The sequence below is a fragment of the Phyllobates terribilis genome, unplaced genomic scaffold, assembly GCF_046119375.1.
Source record: "Phyllobates terribilis strain yellow unplaced genomic scaffold, ASM4611937v1 Scaffold_9__5_contigs__length_417890890, whole genome shotgun sequence".
Classification (NCBI taxonomy): Eukaryota; Metazoa; Chordata; class Amphibia; order Anura; family Dendrobatidae; genus Phyllobates; species Phyllobates terribilis.
The window spans coordinates 133,148,807-133,165,293 of NW_027362769.1; the positions used below are offsets into that span (position 1 = coordinate 133,148,807).

General features: G+C 39.8%; 1 protein-coding gene across 1 annotated transcript in view; it reads left to right on the forward strand.

Moving 5' to 3' along the window:
* Window positions 1–16,487, forward strand: part of SLC38A11 (solute carrier family 38 member 11) — a 54,532-nt gene that overhangs the window by 7,975 nt on the left and 30,070 nt on the right. The window contains exons 2-5 of the mRNA XM_073645680.1: window positions 1,309–1,443; window positions 3,515–3,580; window positions 5,186–5,292; window positions 7,491–7,570. Coding sequence (XP_073501781.1) covers window positions 1,309–1,443; window positions 3,515–3,580; window positions 5,186–5,292; window positions 7,491–7,570 — 388 coding nt within the window. The remainder of the gene's footprint in view (window positions 1–1,308; window positions 1,444–3,514; window positions 3,581–5,185; window positions 5,293–7,490; window positions 7,571–16,487) is intronic.

The window sequence follows — 16,487 nt, forward strand, 5'->3', positions numbered from 1 at the left end:
TTAAAAACATTTAAAAATATACACAAATAAAATAGGGGTGGATATAATAATCCAAAATAAACCCCAACAACAGTCAACAAAATAAAGGCACTCAGGTCCCCCAGGATGAACAATAATAATCAATCAATTCACGTGTAAAAATCAAAAAAATTTAAATTGTATCCTCAAATATTCAAGCAATTTGGTAAAGGCAGATAACTAGAGATGAGTAGAGATGAGCGAACCTGAACTTAAAGTTCAGGGTTCGTATCAGACAGTTATTGTCCGGTGCTAAACTCCGAACACGGACTTCTCCCGGAAGTCAATGCAATGTTCGAAGTTCTGGGAGAAGTCCATTGCAGAGAAAGAATATTTTCTAGTGCAAAAGCTTGGGTGATGGGTTCTCATTGTTTTCAATGAAGTTCTGGTTCTGGTTGAAGTTTGGATAAAGTTCTGGTACCAGAACCGAACTTTGGAATAAAGTTCGGGTAAGGTACCAGAACCTGAACTTCCATGGGTCCGCTCATCCCTACAGATAACAATAAAGAAAGGAACCTAAAAGTGTTTGTTGCAACTAAAGTGCAATCCAAAATAGAAAGTATTAATTCCAAGAAGACCTAGAGGAGGAATTACCCGTTGGTGAAAGTCTCCATGTGGATCGGTACTGTAAAGTGAACCGCAAATTGTTTGGATTCCTAAAACTCTTCCATATTAAAGAGCAAACTTTTTGTGTTGAATTTCCTCTTTAATTTGCTGATCACTATATATATATATATATATATATATATATATATATATATATATGTAGCTGTGGTGAACCCTATGTGGGTGATATCCTCCTGCTCCTTTACAGATGGATGATTGGGACAATGCACATACTGAGCTCTGCATGTCAATATCACATGTGAAGTCTTGAAGTCTCAGTTTTTGTAATGTTACGGCCATCGCTAGGAACTTTTTGTGATCCCCCCACATTGATCAAGAACAAAGGGAATTGAAATGGATGAAGCTGTGCAGTGGTTCCTATCGCAGCAGGAGGCGTCTCTGCGGGAAATATTGTGCAGGAGTATCTAGTGCTGTGACTTCTTCATTCTGAGGTTTAGTGACGGCTGCAGTCAGACGCCCGACTATTCGTAAGTGACTTCAGATCATGGAAATATTGCTTTCAAGAAAAGGAAACTTTTAATTACACAAAAAAAAGTAAGCAAAAAAGTTTTTCCTGGACTCTAAAATGCAGTAATATTGCAGTGCTGAAATGTTTGTGTTCCCTGCAGCCACACTGTACAGAATATGGATGTAACAGATTACGCTTCACCATCTGTTTTGCAGATTATTCTATGATACTGCTGATTAGGGGAGGTGAGATGTCGGGCACTAGCACTTATCAAACACTTGTCAGCAGGACGTTTGGATTTCCTGGATATCTGCTGGTATCAGTGCTGCAGTTTTTATATCCCTTTGCTGGTATGATTCTTTTTACCGCTATCATTTGATCTAGAAAAAAACACATTTGAAGACATGAAAACTAAATCAATTTCTAATTGTATTATTATAATCAGAATAATTTTAACTGTAAAGTGCTGTGGAATATGGTGGCACTATATAAATAAAATTATTTTTCTTCTTTTACTTCTTCTTTTCCTCTTCTTTTTCTTCTTCTTTTTCCTCTTCTTTTTCTTCTTTTTCCTCTTCTTTTTCTTCTTCTTTTTCCTCTTCTTTTTCCTCTTCCTTTTTTTCCTCTTCTTTTTTTTCTTCTTCTTTTTCCTCTTCTTTTTTTTCCCTCTTTTTTTCGTCTTCTTTTTCTTCTTCTTCTAAAAAAAAATTCCTGCACTTCCCTTTAACCATTTTTACAGTCTTGGCCATTTTCCTTTAATTAATTTCTTTTATATCAATGACATATCAAGAGAAATAACTGAAGAAGCAATTTTTTTAATCTTTAAAGAGGACTTGATACTGGGTCAAAAATAGCCAGTTACTGCTATTCTTCATTCTCTCTGTTTCCCACAGTATGCTGCTTTGGTTTTTTTTCAAATCCAACAAATATTTCCAGAGATATGGGTGTTTTTATTCAGTGCTAATTCTTATGGTCTTTACTAAGGGGAGTGGTTGCTCACAGGATCTCCTGGGGCGCATCTTAGGCTGCTCTGTATAACTACCCTATGATCAACACCCCCTTTGTAAAGATCATAAAAATTAGCGCTAAATAGAAAAGTCCATATCTCCGGAACTGTATGGTTGAATAAAAAAAAATACAATGGAAAAAAAATAAGAGCAACAAACAGCCACTTTTGACCTGGTGACAATTCCTCTATAGGGTCACTTTAGACAAAAGTGGTAAACTGTGCTATGTCCAGTGCAGATATTTAGGGGGGCAGTGCTTGATACAACCATAATTCTTATGCTATGCTCTGACCCCTCAGTTTAGCAATTTTGCCCAAAATGTTCATTTAGGATTTTTTTGTTTTTTAAAATGTACAAATCTGTATGTTTATTTTCCAGAGTTTTCTCATTACCTTTGTTTGATGAGCTTTCCAAAAGGATCAGTTGAGAGGCTGATATATTACTTTAATGAGAACCCGACTGCAGATTTTTACCTGTTCGATCCACGGTCAGTGGTGGTCAGAGACCAACTCCGTTACTGCAGCGGCACTTCAGGAAAAAACTTTTCTTAAAAGCTGTCGACAGATGATGCTACTAGGATGACTAGTCTGAGAAAGGTCCCACTCACCTGGTAGATTTATTTCAATGTGTGTATAAGAGAGACCTGACAGTCAGACGGAGCGGGCGGGGTGAAGCCACTGAGGATCTACCTCTTGGACTAGTTGCCCTAGTTCCATCATTCTTGGGCAGCTTTTAAAAGTAAGTTTTTCCTGAAATGCCGTAGAATTTCAGAGCCAAGCATTGCTGCCTGCAATAACGGAGCCAGTGTCTCTAATTCAGCAGCATGAGCAATGAGCAATATACTTAACCAATAGTTCACTTTTTAAATGTTGCCCACAAGTAAAGTAATATTGTGCAAACTGCTCACTAACTATATATATAACGTTTCTATGACAAAATAACTTTCCTCTAGAATATCCCTTTATGAGTGGAGCGAGGCATGGCCAGCCTTGAAAAAAAAATATTTTGTGATACTCTGTTTTTTGTACATATACTGTACATATTGCATAGACATCATCAGACAATGAGGACCTGAACTCTTGAGTTCTCTCTTTTGAATTCTCTCTCTCACTCTATACAACGGACTTCCCCTGGAACTCTGAACATTGCAATGGACTTGCAGAATAAGTAACTAACTGTCCGGTACGAACCCCAAACTTTTAAGTTTGGTTTCGCTCATCTCTACCAGGGTCTACTGACTTGGTTGCTGGACCAGGGTCTTGGGAATCGATTTACTGATTTCTAGTTATTTGCTGATTATCTATGGCAAGTGATTGGCTCAACGTTTGAATCAGTTGCAATGAAACTCTGGGAATGGCTAAAAGGATCTACGAGATTAATTTGTCTATTAATAGTGGGCTTCAATATTTTTCAGCAATGATCAGCTACAATATCATCACAGGAGACATCTTGCCAAAAATATTTCAAAGAATCCCAGGAGGTGAGTTTCCTTGACCTGTTTGTTGTGAACACCCATAATAACATCACAGCTCCCATGTCCTCCCTGAGATTATATGGGTAGATGTCTATCACATGTGAAGAAACCATGTAATATTATTTTATTTGTAGAATAGTTGAAAAATTGGGAACTTTTCAGACAAGGCTGTACTCGCCTATGACATGTTAATTTGTTATGCTTTTCTATGTGTTTGTTAGTTGTAATAAAAAGCTGAAAAATTTGAACAAAACCTTTAGCAAAAAATGTATTGCAGCCAAAAGTATCCCAGAATATATAAACAGGACCAAAAGCTTTCTTGGAGACTGAGATTTTAGCTACGGTATATACTGCCATACTGCGGTAGTCCAGTAATTAAAAGAAGCAATCATTCAATCGCAGGTTCAAGTCCCCCCAAGTTGACTAAAAAAGTAAAAAAATATTCTTAAAATAAAAATATAAATCACTCCAAAAAGGCACAAAGAATAAAGATATAAAAAATGTACGTAGCCCAAAATGTTATAAATAAAAACTACAGTTTGCTACACAAAAAGTCAAGCCCTGACACAATTGATTGACAGAAAGAATTAATAAGTTAGAGGTATCAGAAAAGGGTGGGACAAACCAATTTTTTTTTTTCAGAAGAATCATGTTTTCTGGTCATTTAACCGCACTTGGACTTTTTTCCCCATTTTCCAGTATGTTATATGGCAAAATGAATGGTGTCAACTCTACAACTCGTCCTGCAAAAACACAAGCCATAATATGATTATATTAACACAGTGATAAAAAGTTATGACTCTTGGAAGAAGGGGAAGAAAACATGAATGCTCAAAAATGGAAAATCAATAAAAGGTTAAGATGCACCAAATTGATCAAATTTCATGAGTCAGTTTGACAAATTTGGTGCAAATAATGGCAAAGCCATCACAATTAAAACTAAATTAAAAATCCCCCTGATGATAAATTCCCGTTATTTTTCTCTCAATATAAGCCTGGATTCTTAGAAATGTCTTAGCTCCTCCTACCCATTAAACAGTATAACAGCACCATAGACTATAATAAGTATGCAGTATAATATGTATGTCACTTATGAGTGGAAAACCAAGGACAGAACCCACTACCAAGAAAATTTCACACGTGAAACCACCCTAATTAAAGAGCATAATTAAACTATACATAATGTATAAACTCTCTGTTTCTGGAGAGACTGTGTATCACATGCTGGGCAGCAAATGAATGGGAGCGCAACAGAAAACAAGGCGGTGACTCAAGAGCAGATCTGTGTCCTACGTTCAGACAGGGAGTAATGACTGCCTTTTTTTTAGAGAGAGGCAGACTGCCAACTATAAATCGTGGCAATATCTATGAGAGGGGAGAAGAATTACTGGAAATTATAATCCTGCAGTCCAAACTCTGGCAGCATTAAAACAAAGGTGCAGAACAGAGCAGGGCAAGATACTAAGCTGAAAAATAATGACATCTGTCCTGAGCTCTGGTGGGATAATCTGGTGTGTATACTGGCACATATAGGCAGTTTTCTTTGCTTTTTATACCTTTTTATAAATATTACAAAATATAAAACCTGTTCTGAACTTTTTTTGCATGCAGTTACTGCAGGAAGCATACTTGCTGACCGCCGCTTCGCTATCTTGAGCACTACGGTCGTTATTACTCTTCCTATTGCATTATACAGAAACATGCAACGTCTGGGAAAGGTATTGATATACATCTTTTTTTACACGGCTTGTTGCTGAAAGTCTTTATGAATAGTTTGTATTCTAGCTGCTTAATCGTGAGAGATCATATATCTTAGTAAAGGTTCCTCTGCAATTCTCGATGTTACCAGAATTAGTTGCATTTCTCCCCGGATTAGACTGAAGATCAGAACAGACCAAATCTGGCCACACAATTTGATAGCCCTTGTCAGAGCGCTTGTTTGGCCGTCAGGTGTGTCTGCTGACTCCTTCTTACGCATGAATGTTCTGAGAAAGGTGCCAGACAGCTCTAACAGTGGCTTATCTCAGGAAGAATAAATTTGTCAGCTGTTAAAATTCATACTGCTGAACCCTGTCCTCTCCGGACATCATCCGTCGGGCCCCTGTACACATTAGATTGTTGTCGATCTCGACCATATTTCTGGTTTTGGACAACTTTAGTCAAAAGTATATGGGGCCTTAAGGCTGATACTAAAACTAATGTAGGTGTCTGTATATATTAATCAATTGTCCCCTTATTGGAGAGTTCTTTCTTAATTGAGGGCGGTCCCAGTCTAAGACCCTTAAATATTAACCAGTTTGGCTATAAAAAACTTTGCTCTTTCCTGAGGATCTGGTACATCCACACCCTACACAAGCAGTCTATTGAATTTAATGGATAATATGTATTTCTTTATTTTGCCTGTGATGGTGCTGCAACAAAATGGAAAACTTGGTGCCAGGCTCCCGTCAGTTTGCAGCCATGTACTAGAAGTCCAATCCTACGGGCAGTATATGGAAGAAAACAGTCCCTTGTGGGGTCTCAATGTATACTGTGGGCTCAGGAGTTAAGTCCACTCCATACATGGCAGGTACTAACTGTATTATACAGCTGGCAACAGTCTGTAATTTTCTACAATTGGAGCTATTTCAGGACCATGCAGGTTAACCCTTTAGATGTGGCGGTTAAGTTCAACCACACCATCTAAGCAGTTAGAGATGATCTCCTGCCCCTGTCATCTCTATTTTCACTGTTCCAATGCTGTTGTTTTGGCTATCTGTGCCCAAGTGAAAGTCTCCTATGTCTGCTATGTTGATACTCCTATGAAGCCCAACCTTCCTCTGGAGCAAAATGTTAAGTCATAGGTATTGATGAGCAGACCCGTGGAAGTTCAGGTTCTGGTATCCGACCCAAACTTTAGTCCAAAGTTCGGTTCAGGTACCATAACTATAAATGAACTTGAACCAGAACCCAAACCCCATTGAAAACAATGGAGACCCGAACTTTGGATCTCTCTCTCTCTGCAACGGACTTCCCCCGGAGCTCCGAACATTGCAACAGACTTTTGGGAGAAGTCTGTTTGGCATTTAGCCCCGGACACTAACTGTCCAGTACGAACCCCGATCTTTTAAGTTCGGGATCGCTCATCTCTAACCATAGGTTGAACTCAATGGACTGCTGTCTTTTTTCAACCTTAAAGCTTTGAAACTATCTAACCCTTAGAGTGAACAACATAAAAAATCCCAGAAAATCTGTTTTTCTGTTACTTCACCTTCCCCCAAAAATTTAATTAGGTGTTAAAAACTGTTTAGTTTCCAATCATGGGTTCTGCAGATCAGCTCCCATTAAAATGGTCTGAAGATGATTTGCGGCCATTGCTGTTGCTGACAACAGCTAATCGGTGGTGGAGCCGGTTCATCAATATCAAGTAGTGGAAAACCTTTTAGAGAGAATCTGTCACAAAGTTTTTCTATAACTTACTGGGCTGCTTGCTGCAGTTTTTATAAAATCATTGTTTTTTCTGATGTAGATCTATAAATTCTCTGAATGCTGAGCTCTGTATAACCCCGCCCACACCCCTGATTGGCAGCTTTCTTTGTACAATGTGCATAGACAGTAAGCTGCCAATCAGTGGCAGCAGGTTTACTAGTCCTCTAGTGATAATAAAACAGTGATTATATCAAAACTACAGCAAGCAGCCCAGTAAGTGTCACATTGCTGGAATCAGGGTCTCGTTATCTGCATTATGCTCATCTCATGTTAGGTGGCAAAAAACTGGAACAGATTCCCTTTAATTACAATATATTGAGGATTTGCTCTTAATGCAGTCAATTAAAAGTTGTTGCCAAATACCTGTTACCAAAGTGCAATGTACCGGTATCAGTCCATGTAATCTGAGTGTGAATTTACTAGATTGATTATGTTTTACCCCCTGTAGGTTTCTCTCATGTCCCTACTCTTTACAGTAATCGTCCTGCTGATAGTTATCACTCGATCATCATCATTGGCTGCGACAATGTAAGTCTGGTCTTTGTTCATAATAGAAATTAATATGTTGAATATCGGCATGTAACTTCCTACAATAAAGAAGACATTGTAATATTATATTACATATGGCATTAATAGTGGTGTGGATGGTTTGAGGACATTAATCCTGAATAAGGACTGATGGTGCAGTATCAATCTCTCTATTCCACCAAAACCAATATTTGTAAATGCGAAAATTGTTCTTTTTTTCCTCCTGAGTTTCTATCCTTAAATGATCTCTTCTTCTGGGTTTTTCAGCACAATAAAGATGCTCTTTTTTTTTGCAAAATGTTCGGAATTGAAAACATTCATAGAGTTTAAAGTATCAGTAATGGTGTCCTTGTTGTCATGGAAATATAACATACTGAGAATTATTCTGTCAGATATAAACAATCATTATTTCTTAAGAAAAGAACCAAACTTTTAATCAAATTCAAGGACAATCCTGGAACATATATTGAAGGGTTTGAATAACTCTGAATTTTGAAAGTTAGGAGAGAGGGACTCATACAGAAATGTTTATTTTATGCTAATATTTTTCCCCAGCCTATTGCTCCTAGTGAAGGTCTTTAGTGTTTCCACACAGTGCAATACCCTTTTCATTACTGCCACAATACCCATAACACAGTATAGTGCCCCAACAGTCCCCCACACAGTATAATGCTCAATCCAACTGCTCAACACAACCCTGCACAGTACTGTTCCCCCACATACCCCAAACATAATATGATGCCCCCAACACAGTATGGTGCCTTCACAGCACTCCCACACAGTATATTTCCCCAGCAACCCCCCTCCCCCCCACACACAATAAAATGGCCTCCACAGCTCCCCACACAGTATGGTTCCTTACAGCCCCCCAATACAGTATGGTGCCCTCACACATTATGATGCCGTCACAGCATCACCAAACAGTATAATGTCCCAGCAGCTCCCCACACATAGTATCATTCTCCCACAGCCTCCCAAGAAAGTGTGATGCCCACACACTGTATGATGGCCACCACAGCTCCCCGCACAGTATGATCCCCCAGCAAACCCCCAACACCGTTAAATGCCACACATAGTATTATGCCTTCACAGCATCTACACACAGTACAATGCCCCAGCAGTCCCCCTACATACACAATATGATTGACCCCACAGCTCCCCACACAGTATGATGCCCCCACAATCCCCAACCAGTATAATGCCCCCAACACAGTATGATGATCCCAACAGTACATCCCCCCCACACACTGATAATGCCTTCACTTCCTCCCACTTAGTATGTTACTCCTATAGTCCCATACTCACAAGATAAGATGCCCCCCACAACCCCACCATACAATATGATTCCCCACACAATACCCCCCACATGCAGCATGATGTAGACCTCATACAAGCATCCCACTTGCCAATAGCTGCTTCTCAACTACCTAGCAGCTCAATGCTGTCCAGTCACGTGACCTGATAATGTCACATGACCTGATGGTCCTTCAGTCTTTATAGGGACTGAAAGTTGCATCATGGATCTGACGGCGCTCTGCTCCATCGTTGCATTCTACTGTATCTGTATTCTAAGGACACAGATATAGTTAAAGTTTGGACATACTCCCAACCTCCTGGGACAGTGTGACGGCTCCCCAAATTCAGGACTGTCCTGCTAGATCCAGGACAGTTGGGAGGTATGGGGTTGTCCAGTTAAATAATATTGATGATGTATCCTTAAAATAGGTCATCAATATCAGATGTGTAGGTATCTGACATCTGGCACCCCCCACCAATCAGCTCTTATAAGCTCTGACAGAGAATTGATGTACTTGTGAGGCTGGAAATAAGTGGGTCCAAATCCACGCTGCCAATGGTCCTGAAAGGAGTAGGAGACTGGAATAGTTGAAATATGGTTTTATTTGTCAACGCATTTCGAAGTAAACATACTTCTTCATCAGGACAAACCACAATGATAAGAAGTTAGAGAATGAATGTAAACTCATGAATCAGAGTTACACTGCGTAGCGTCATTCAATATGTAGCAGTCGCTTCTGGGTACTGCACAACAGCTTCTAGGAACAGCTCCTATTCAAGGCAATATAAGCTGCTCTACCGGATGCTACACAATGAATAGAGCTGCACAGTGCAGCTCTAATGTGCTTACATCTGACTACTGTCAGTGCTTATAACAGCTGATAGGTGGAAGTGATGGTATCAGACCTCCACTGATCTTATATTGATGACCTATCTTAACAATGTCCATTATTAATATTATTTGACCAGACAACCCCTTTAATTGTGAAATGATAGAAATTGAAAACCAATAGTTGCTTTCAAAGCACAAAACATTGAGATGCTTCCTTTAAATGGGTTGTCCCAATAGAATAACCTCTATTCATGTGTCCCATTAGGCTATATGGATGTCATAGACAGGGGTCATTTGGTCAATACTCCCCTTTATAAGCCAAAGCAGGCAGCCACAATCTTCTACTATTTGAAGGAGGAATGAAACTGTGAGGGTGTACTTATTTTACAATGCCCCTAATATTTTGAACTGCTCAATTAGAGTGCAACATAGTTTTAGATGTTGTTCTCAACAGCTACCACAAGAGGGCAGCAACTTTAAGGCTTTTTCTTAAGACTTCTTTTAGTTGCAAGGAAAACAAATCCCTCGTTTGTACAGATCACTTTGTACTTTGAGAGTCATGGATGCCTCAAAACAAGTCACTGACATTGAGCAGAAAAAAAGTTGTTTTTTTCCTTTTTTTTTTTACTTCAGCCAGAGTTATCTGACTTTTTTTTTTCTCTCAATAGGAGCATATAGAAAATGCACAGAAAATGCTCTGCTCGCTTAATATAAATTCATTTATTTGAAATTATTACGAATGTAAAAAAAAGTTAATACACTGCTCAAAAAAATAAAGGGAACACTCAAATAACACATCCTAGATCTGAATGAATGAAATATTCTCATTGAATACTTTGTTCTGTACAGAGTTGAATGCGCTGACAACAAAATCACACAAAAATCATCAATGGAAATCAAATTCATTAACCAATGGAGGCCTGGATTTGGAGTCACAGCCAAAATTAAAGTGGAAAAACACACTACAGGCTGATCCAACTTTGATGTAATGTCCTTAAAACAAGTCAAAATGAGGCTCAGTATTGTGTGTGGCCTCCACGTGCCTGTATGACCTCCCTACAACGCCTGGGCATGCTCCTGATGAGGTTGCGGATGGTCTCCTGTGGGATCTCCTCCCAGACCTGGACTAAAGCATCCGCCAACTCCTGGACAGTCTGTGATGCAACGTGACGTTGGTGGATGGAGCGAGACATGATGTCCCAGATGTGCTCAATCGGATTCAGGTCTGGGGAATGGGCGGGCCAGTGCATAGCTTCAATGCCTTCATCTTGCAGGAACTGCTGACACACTCCAGCCACATGAGGTCTTGTATTATCCTGCATTAGGAGGATCCCAGGGCCAACCGCACCAGCATATGGTCTCACAAGGGGTCTGAGGATCTCATCTCGGTACCTAATGGCAGTCAGGCTACCTCTGGCGAGCACACGGAGGACTGTGCGGCCCTCCAAAGAAATGCCACCCCACACCATTACTGACCCACTGCCAAACCAGTCATGCTGAAGGATGTTGCAGGCAGCAGATCGCTCTCCACGGCGTCTCCAGACTCTGTCACGTCTGTCACATGTGCTCAGTGTGAACCTGCTTTCATCTGTGAAGAGCTCAGGGCGCCAGTGGCGACTTTGCCAATCCTGGTGTTTTGTGGCAAATGCCAAGCGTCCTGCACGGTGTTGGGCTGTGAGCACAACCCCCATCTGTGGACGTCGGGCCCTCATACCACCCCCATGGAGTCAGTTTCTAACCGTTTGTGCAGACACATACACATTTGTGGCCTGCTGGAGGGCATTTTGCAGGGCTCTGGCAGTGCTCCTCCTTGCACAAAGGCGGAGGTAGCGGTCCTACTGCTGGGTTGTTGCCCTCCTATGGCCCCCTCCACATCTCCTGGTGTACTGGCCTGTCTCCTGGTAGCGCCTCCAGCCTCTGGACATTATGCTGACAGACACAGCAAACCTTCTTGCCACAGCTCGCATTGATGTGCCATCCTGGATGAGCTGCACTACCTGAGCAACTTCTGTGGGTTGTAGAGTCCGTCTCATGCTACCACGAGTGTGAAAGCACAACCAACCTTCAAAAGTGACCAAAACATCAGCCAGAAAGCATTGGTACTGAGATGTGGTCTGTGGTCCCCACCTGCAGAACCACTCCTTTATTGAGGGTGTCTTGATAATTGCCAATAATTTCCATCTATTGTCTATTCCATTTGCACAACAGCATGTGAAATTGATTGTCAATCAGTGTTTCTTTCTAAGTGAACAGTTTGATTTCACAGAAGTTTGATTTACTTGGAGTTATATTCTGCTGTTTAAGTGTTCCCTTTATTTTTTTGAGCAGTGTATAATGACAACATAGGTTATATAATTGATTCAGCTTTGAGAAGATGACAACGCGTTCTGTGACGTCAAAACTAAACATATTGACTTATGAAGGTGCCACCATGTCCTGGTGTTAAAGATAGTAATAAGAAGGTAGTGCTGGTGAAAGACTGTGCCAGCACCCTAGAAAAGACTAATGATGTTTTAGGCTGTGATGCAGGTGCAGCGTGTAAGCCCAGCTCAAAGCTGCAAATACACTTTAGGCCACAGCCCCCCTATCAGTATTTGGTCAGTATTTTTTCTCAGGAGTGGGAGCCAAAACCAGGTGAGGAACAATCAGAGAAAAGGTATAATAGAAACAAGTCACCAATTCTGCATTTATCACCCACTCCTGGTTTTGGCTCCCACTCCTGAGAAAAAATACTGACCGAATACTGACCAAATACTGATAGTGGGGTCATGGCCTTAGATAGGTACTAACCAAACATGATAGCTTTTCCTTCCAACTCCCGTGTACAAATGTATTTGTCGTAGGCTTTGATAGATAGAAGAAAATAAAATGCTCTTAGAAACCTCTAGTGGTCAGCCCATGCTGCCGAAACTGTGCAATCAGCCGACATTTACTTAAAGGGGACCTGTCATCAAGTCAAAAGTGTGCCATTTTTTGCTCTTATTTTATTCCTGTTGCTCCCCTGAGTATTTCGCTTTTTATTTTTTTACAATCCGCCATACTGTTCCAGAGATAAGGGCCTTTTAATTTGTATGATCTTTACTAAGGGGGCGTGACTCACAGGTAAGAATGCAAAGCAGCCTAAAGACACGCCCCCAGAGAACCCTGTGAGCCACGCCCCCTTTGTAAAGATCATAACAATTAACACTAAATAAAAAGGTACATATCTCTGGAACCATTTGACGGCTTTTAGAAAACAAAACAAAACCGGCATACTCTGGGGGGCAGCGGGAATAAAATAAGAGCAAAAAACGCCTTGAGTCCTAGCTTCTTCTGCAGCCTGCAGACAGAATGTGCCCCCGGGTTCTCAATACCTCTGTTGAGTTTCTCCGGCCGGCTAACTGGACTCTTGCGTAGGGAATCTTCACTCTGGTGTCTTCACTCTGGAATCTTCACCCCCCCGGAATACTCAGGGGGGGCAGCGGGAATAAAATAAGAGCAAAAACTGGACACTTTGATCTAGTAGTGGGTCCACTGTAATGTGTATGGGCACCTAAATTTCACAAATGGTGTCCTGGTGCTGCGCTCACAGACTATTCTATATAGCTCAAGAATGGTATACTGACATGTAGCAGACACACAGAGGTCCTTGGAAACTCTTTTGGCTTCCATAAAAGACTGAGAGTTTTATAGACCAGGAGTCTGAACCCATTCAGATGACTTGAAGCTTGTGGGCCCCAATGCAAAATCTTTAACAACTAGTATAAATCTTTAATAGTACTGGACTTTTCCTGTGGACCAAAGGGACCTGTTGGGCCACTGTAGGCTCCAAGGTCCGGGTGTGACTGCATTTCCTGAACTCACAGTAGTTCCACCTTTGCTTGCCCCTGACTACATATATGATAATTCAGCTTTTATTTTTTCACAGCCTTTCCTCCTCTCTCCGGACACACCCTGATCAGATGGCTCACTTATAGCCTCGACTACCAGGTTGTCAATATGGACTGTATCCGCAAATAGTAATGGGATTCACAAGAAGTCACAGTCTATATCTGTATTGGCAGCTATTAAAACATTGCTAGATTTTGCGGCCAATGAAGTTTTGTTGGTGTCAGAGTAATAAATATGTAACACAAACAATTATAATAGCACCAAAATACAATGCTTCCTTATAGTAATAGTCACCTAAGGGTGAGGGTGGTCGTGAACTGTTTTTTTAAACTGTTTCTCTCAGATGCTGGTGTGGGGGTTGGAGACACCCCCTCAATGGCGCCGCCCTAGGCGCTTGATCTGCAGTCTCTAGTGATAAAAATGCAGCCATACCATTCTGCTTCTAGTAGTGTGTGGCCCTGTTACACTATAAGCTGATGGTCCCTAGATCCCACCAAGGCACGAGGTCTAAACGTGGTGATTACAGATGAGGAAATCTGAACTGTAAAGTTCGGGGTTCATACCGGACACTAGGGGTGGTGAACTCCGAATCCAGACTTCTCCCGGAAGTCCGCTTTAGTGTTTGGATGCTGAGGAGACAGAGAGATTTTTTCAGCCCCCTAGCCCTTACTACGACCATTTTACAGCACTAAAGTTCAGATCGCCATTGACTTCTATGGAGTTTGGGTTGAAGTTTGGGTACAGTTCTGGTACCTGAACCGAACTTTGGCATAAAGTTCGCTCAAACACGATGAACCCCAACATCCAGGGCTCCGTTCATCCCTAGTGATGATAGCTCTGCAGACACGAAAGGCTTAGGAACTAAGTTGCTACATTTGGAACTATAGTGACTGTTAAATTGATTTCTTCAAGCAAAAGTAAGGAATCAGGAATGACCAGCATTGAATGTAGTAGAGCGTCCTGTAAATCACACTGATGGCTTGGGTTTTTGCCATCGTGTCAAGCCAACTCCTAATTGTGGCATCCATTTATTATACAGAATGGTAACAAATAATAATAGTGAAAATAAAAAGTAAAATCAATTTGAATAATTACCGTTGCTGGCCCTTTAAGAAACCAGTAAGTTATTATAAAAAAAATAATGGTCTGAGATTTTCCATATCAGAGAATTTTCTTTGAATTGTGGGTTTTGTATCCGGTGCAGTCAGAATAACTCGGTAAACAGCTCGGGTGAAAACCAAATAGCTGCTTACTGTGGGAAAAACCAGCCCTGAAAAACACAGCTTGGGAATCAAAGAGCAGAATGTTTTGCTTGAGTGGGAAATTCAAGGAAATAGGAGATAACGCATGATTTTCTCTTTCATTTTATTTTTTTTTTTCACATAGAATCTCACGAAACATTTGGGCATTTATACACGGTATACTGTATGTGTGAGTACATCACTCACTCACTATGAATAGATTCCAAAAAACCTGTCCATTTGGCATCCTCCAGGCTGCAATGTATCAGTATACCTATTTTTTTTTTACTCTCTTTCCTCATGACGCGTCATGCTTTCTTTTAACGAAACTGTTACTTTAAAGAGCTGTAAAAAAAAATTATTTCTCATTTGGTTATTCAAATAATTTTTTGCAACTTTTTTTCGTGATACATGTGACATCATTTTTATGATATTGCATGCTGTTTATTTGGCCGACATCTGGGCAATATCGATGGGAACATAATTCTTTTTTTAAATTCTTTTAAATTTGTTTTATCCTCAAAAGACCAATACAATACATTTAAAATGTGTTCTCCTTTCTTTAATAATTATATTTATATATCGAATATTTTTTTATGGGGTCCCGCAAGTAACAGTGTTTTGCATTGACAGTGGCTTTTTTATGTATTAATTTTTACCTACTTTTATTTATTCATTTATTCTTTCCTTTATTTATTTTTAATTTATTGTCCTCCTATAAGGTTATACAACCTTTGCAGGGCATTTTTTTTACCTGATTTCCCCTGTAACTAGGGCTGTTATGTTCTAATATATGGGATGTGAGATATGGCACCCAGGGGGTTAGTATCGATTCTATTGACTTCATTGTATTCTAAGCTCAGGCCTGTTCCACCAATTTTTGCATATTATACATCCGCTTGGAGCATATTCCGCTACATACAGATCCCCTGAGTATTTAGCTAGGGGTATTATCATTCCTTAGGCACTGTGCACTTTATTTATTTATTTTTGCTCCTATTTATAACTGTGGTATCTGTTATTAACACATATATTTTAGTGATGCCTTCTCCTATTGTGGTTATATATGTTATGTTATATGGACATGAGAGCTATTTTATCATCTATTATTGATATCTACTTATATACCCCCTGTGTATTCCCCCTCTTTTTTCCCCCACTTTTGGATTCCCCCTTTTCCCTTATCCCCTTATCATGTTTTTAACTTTATGATCCAATAAATTTTGAGATTTTATGACCCCATCATGGATTTGATGTGTCATTTTCTAGGTTTTTGATGTTCTAATATCTGTTACAATTATTCTTATATGTCGGATGTTTTTTTTTTATGGGGAACGAGCAAGTAACAGTGTTTTTGATTGGCAGTGGCTTTTTTATTTATTATTTTTTTACCTACTTTTTATTTATTTATTTGTTTATTTATTTATTCTTTCATTTATTTATTTTTCATTTACCTTTACAGGGCATTTCAATATTTATTTATTCTTTTTTTTTTTACCTGGTTTCCCCTGTAACTCGGGCTGGTATGTTGTAATATCTGTTACAATTTGTTACAATTATTCTTATATGTCGGATATTTTTTTTTTTTAGGGGAACGAGCAAGTAACAGTGTTTTTATTGATTTACTTTTACTTGCTTTTTATTAATTAATTAATTTTTCATTTAGTTCACATACAGT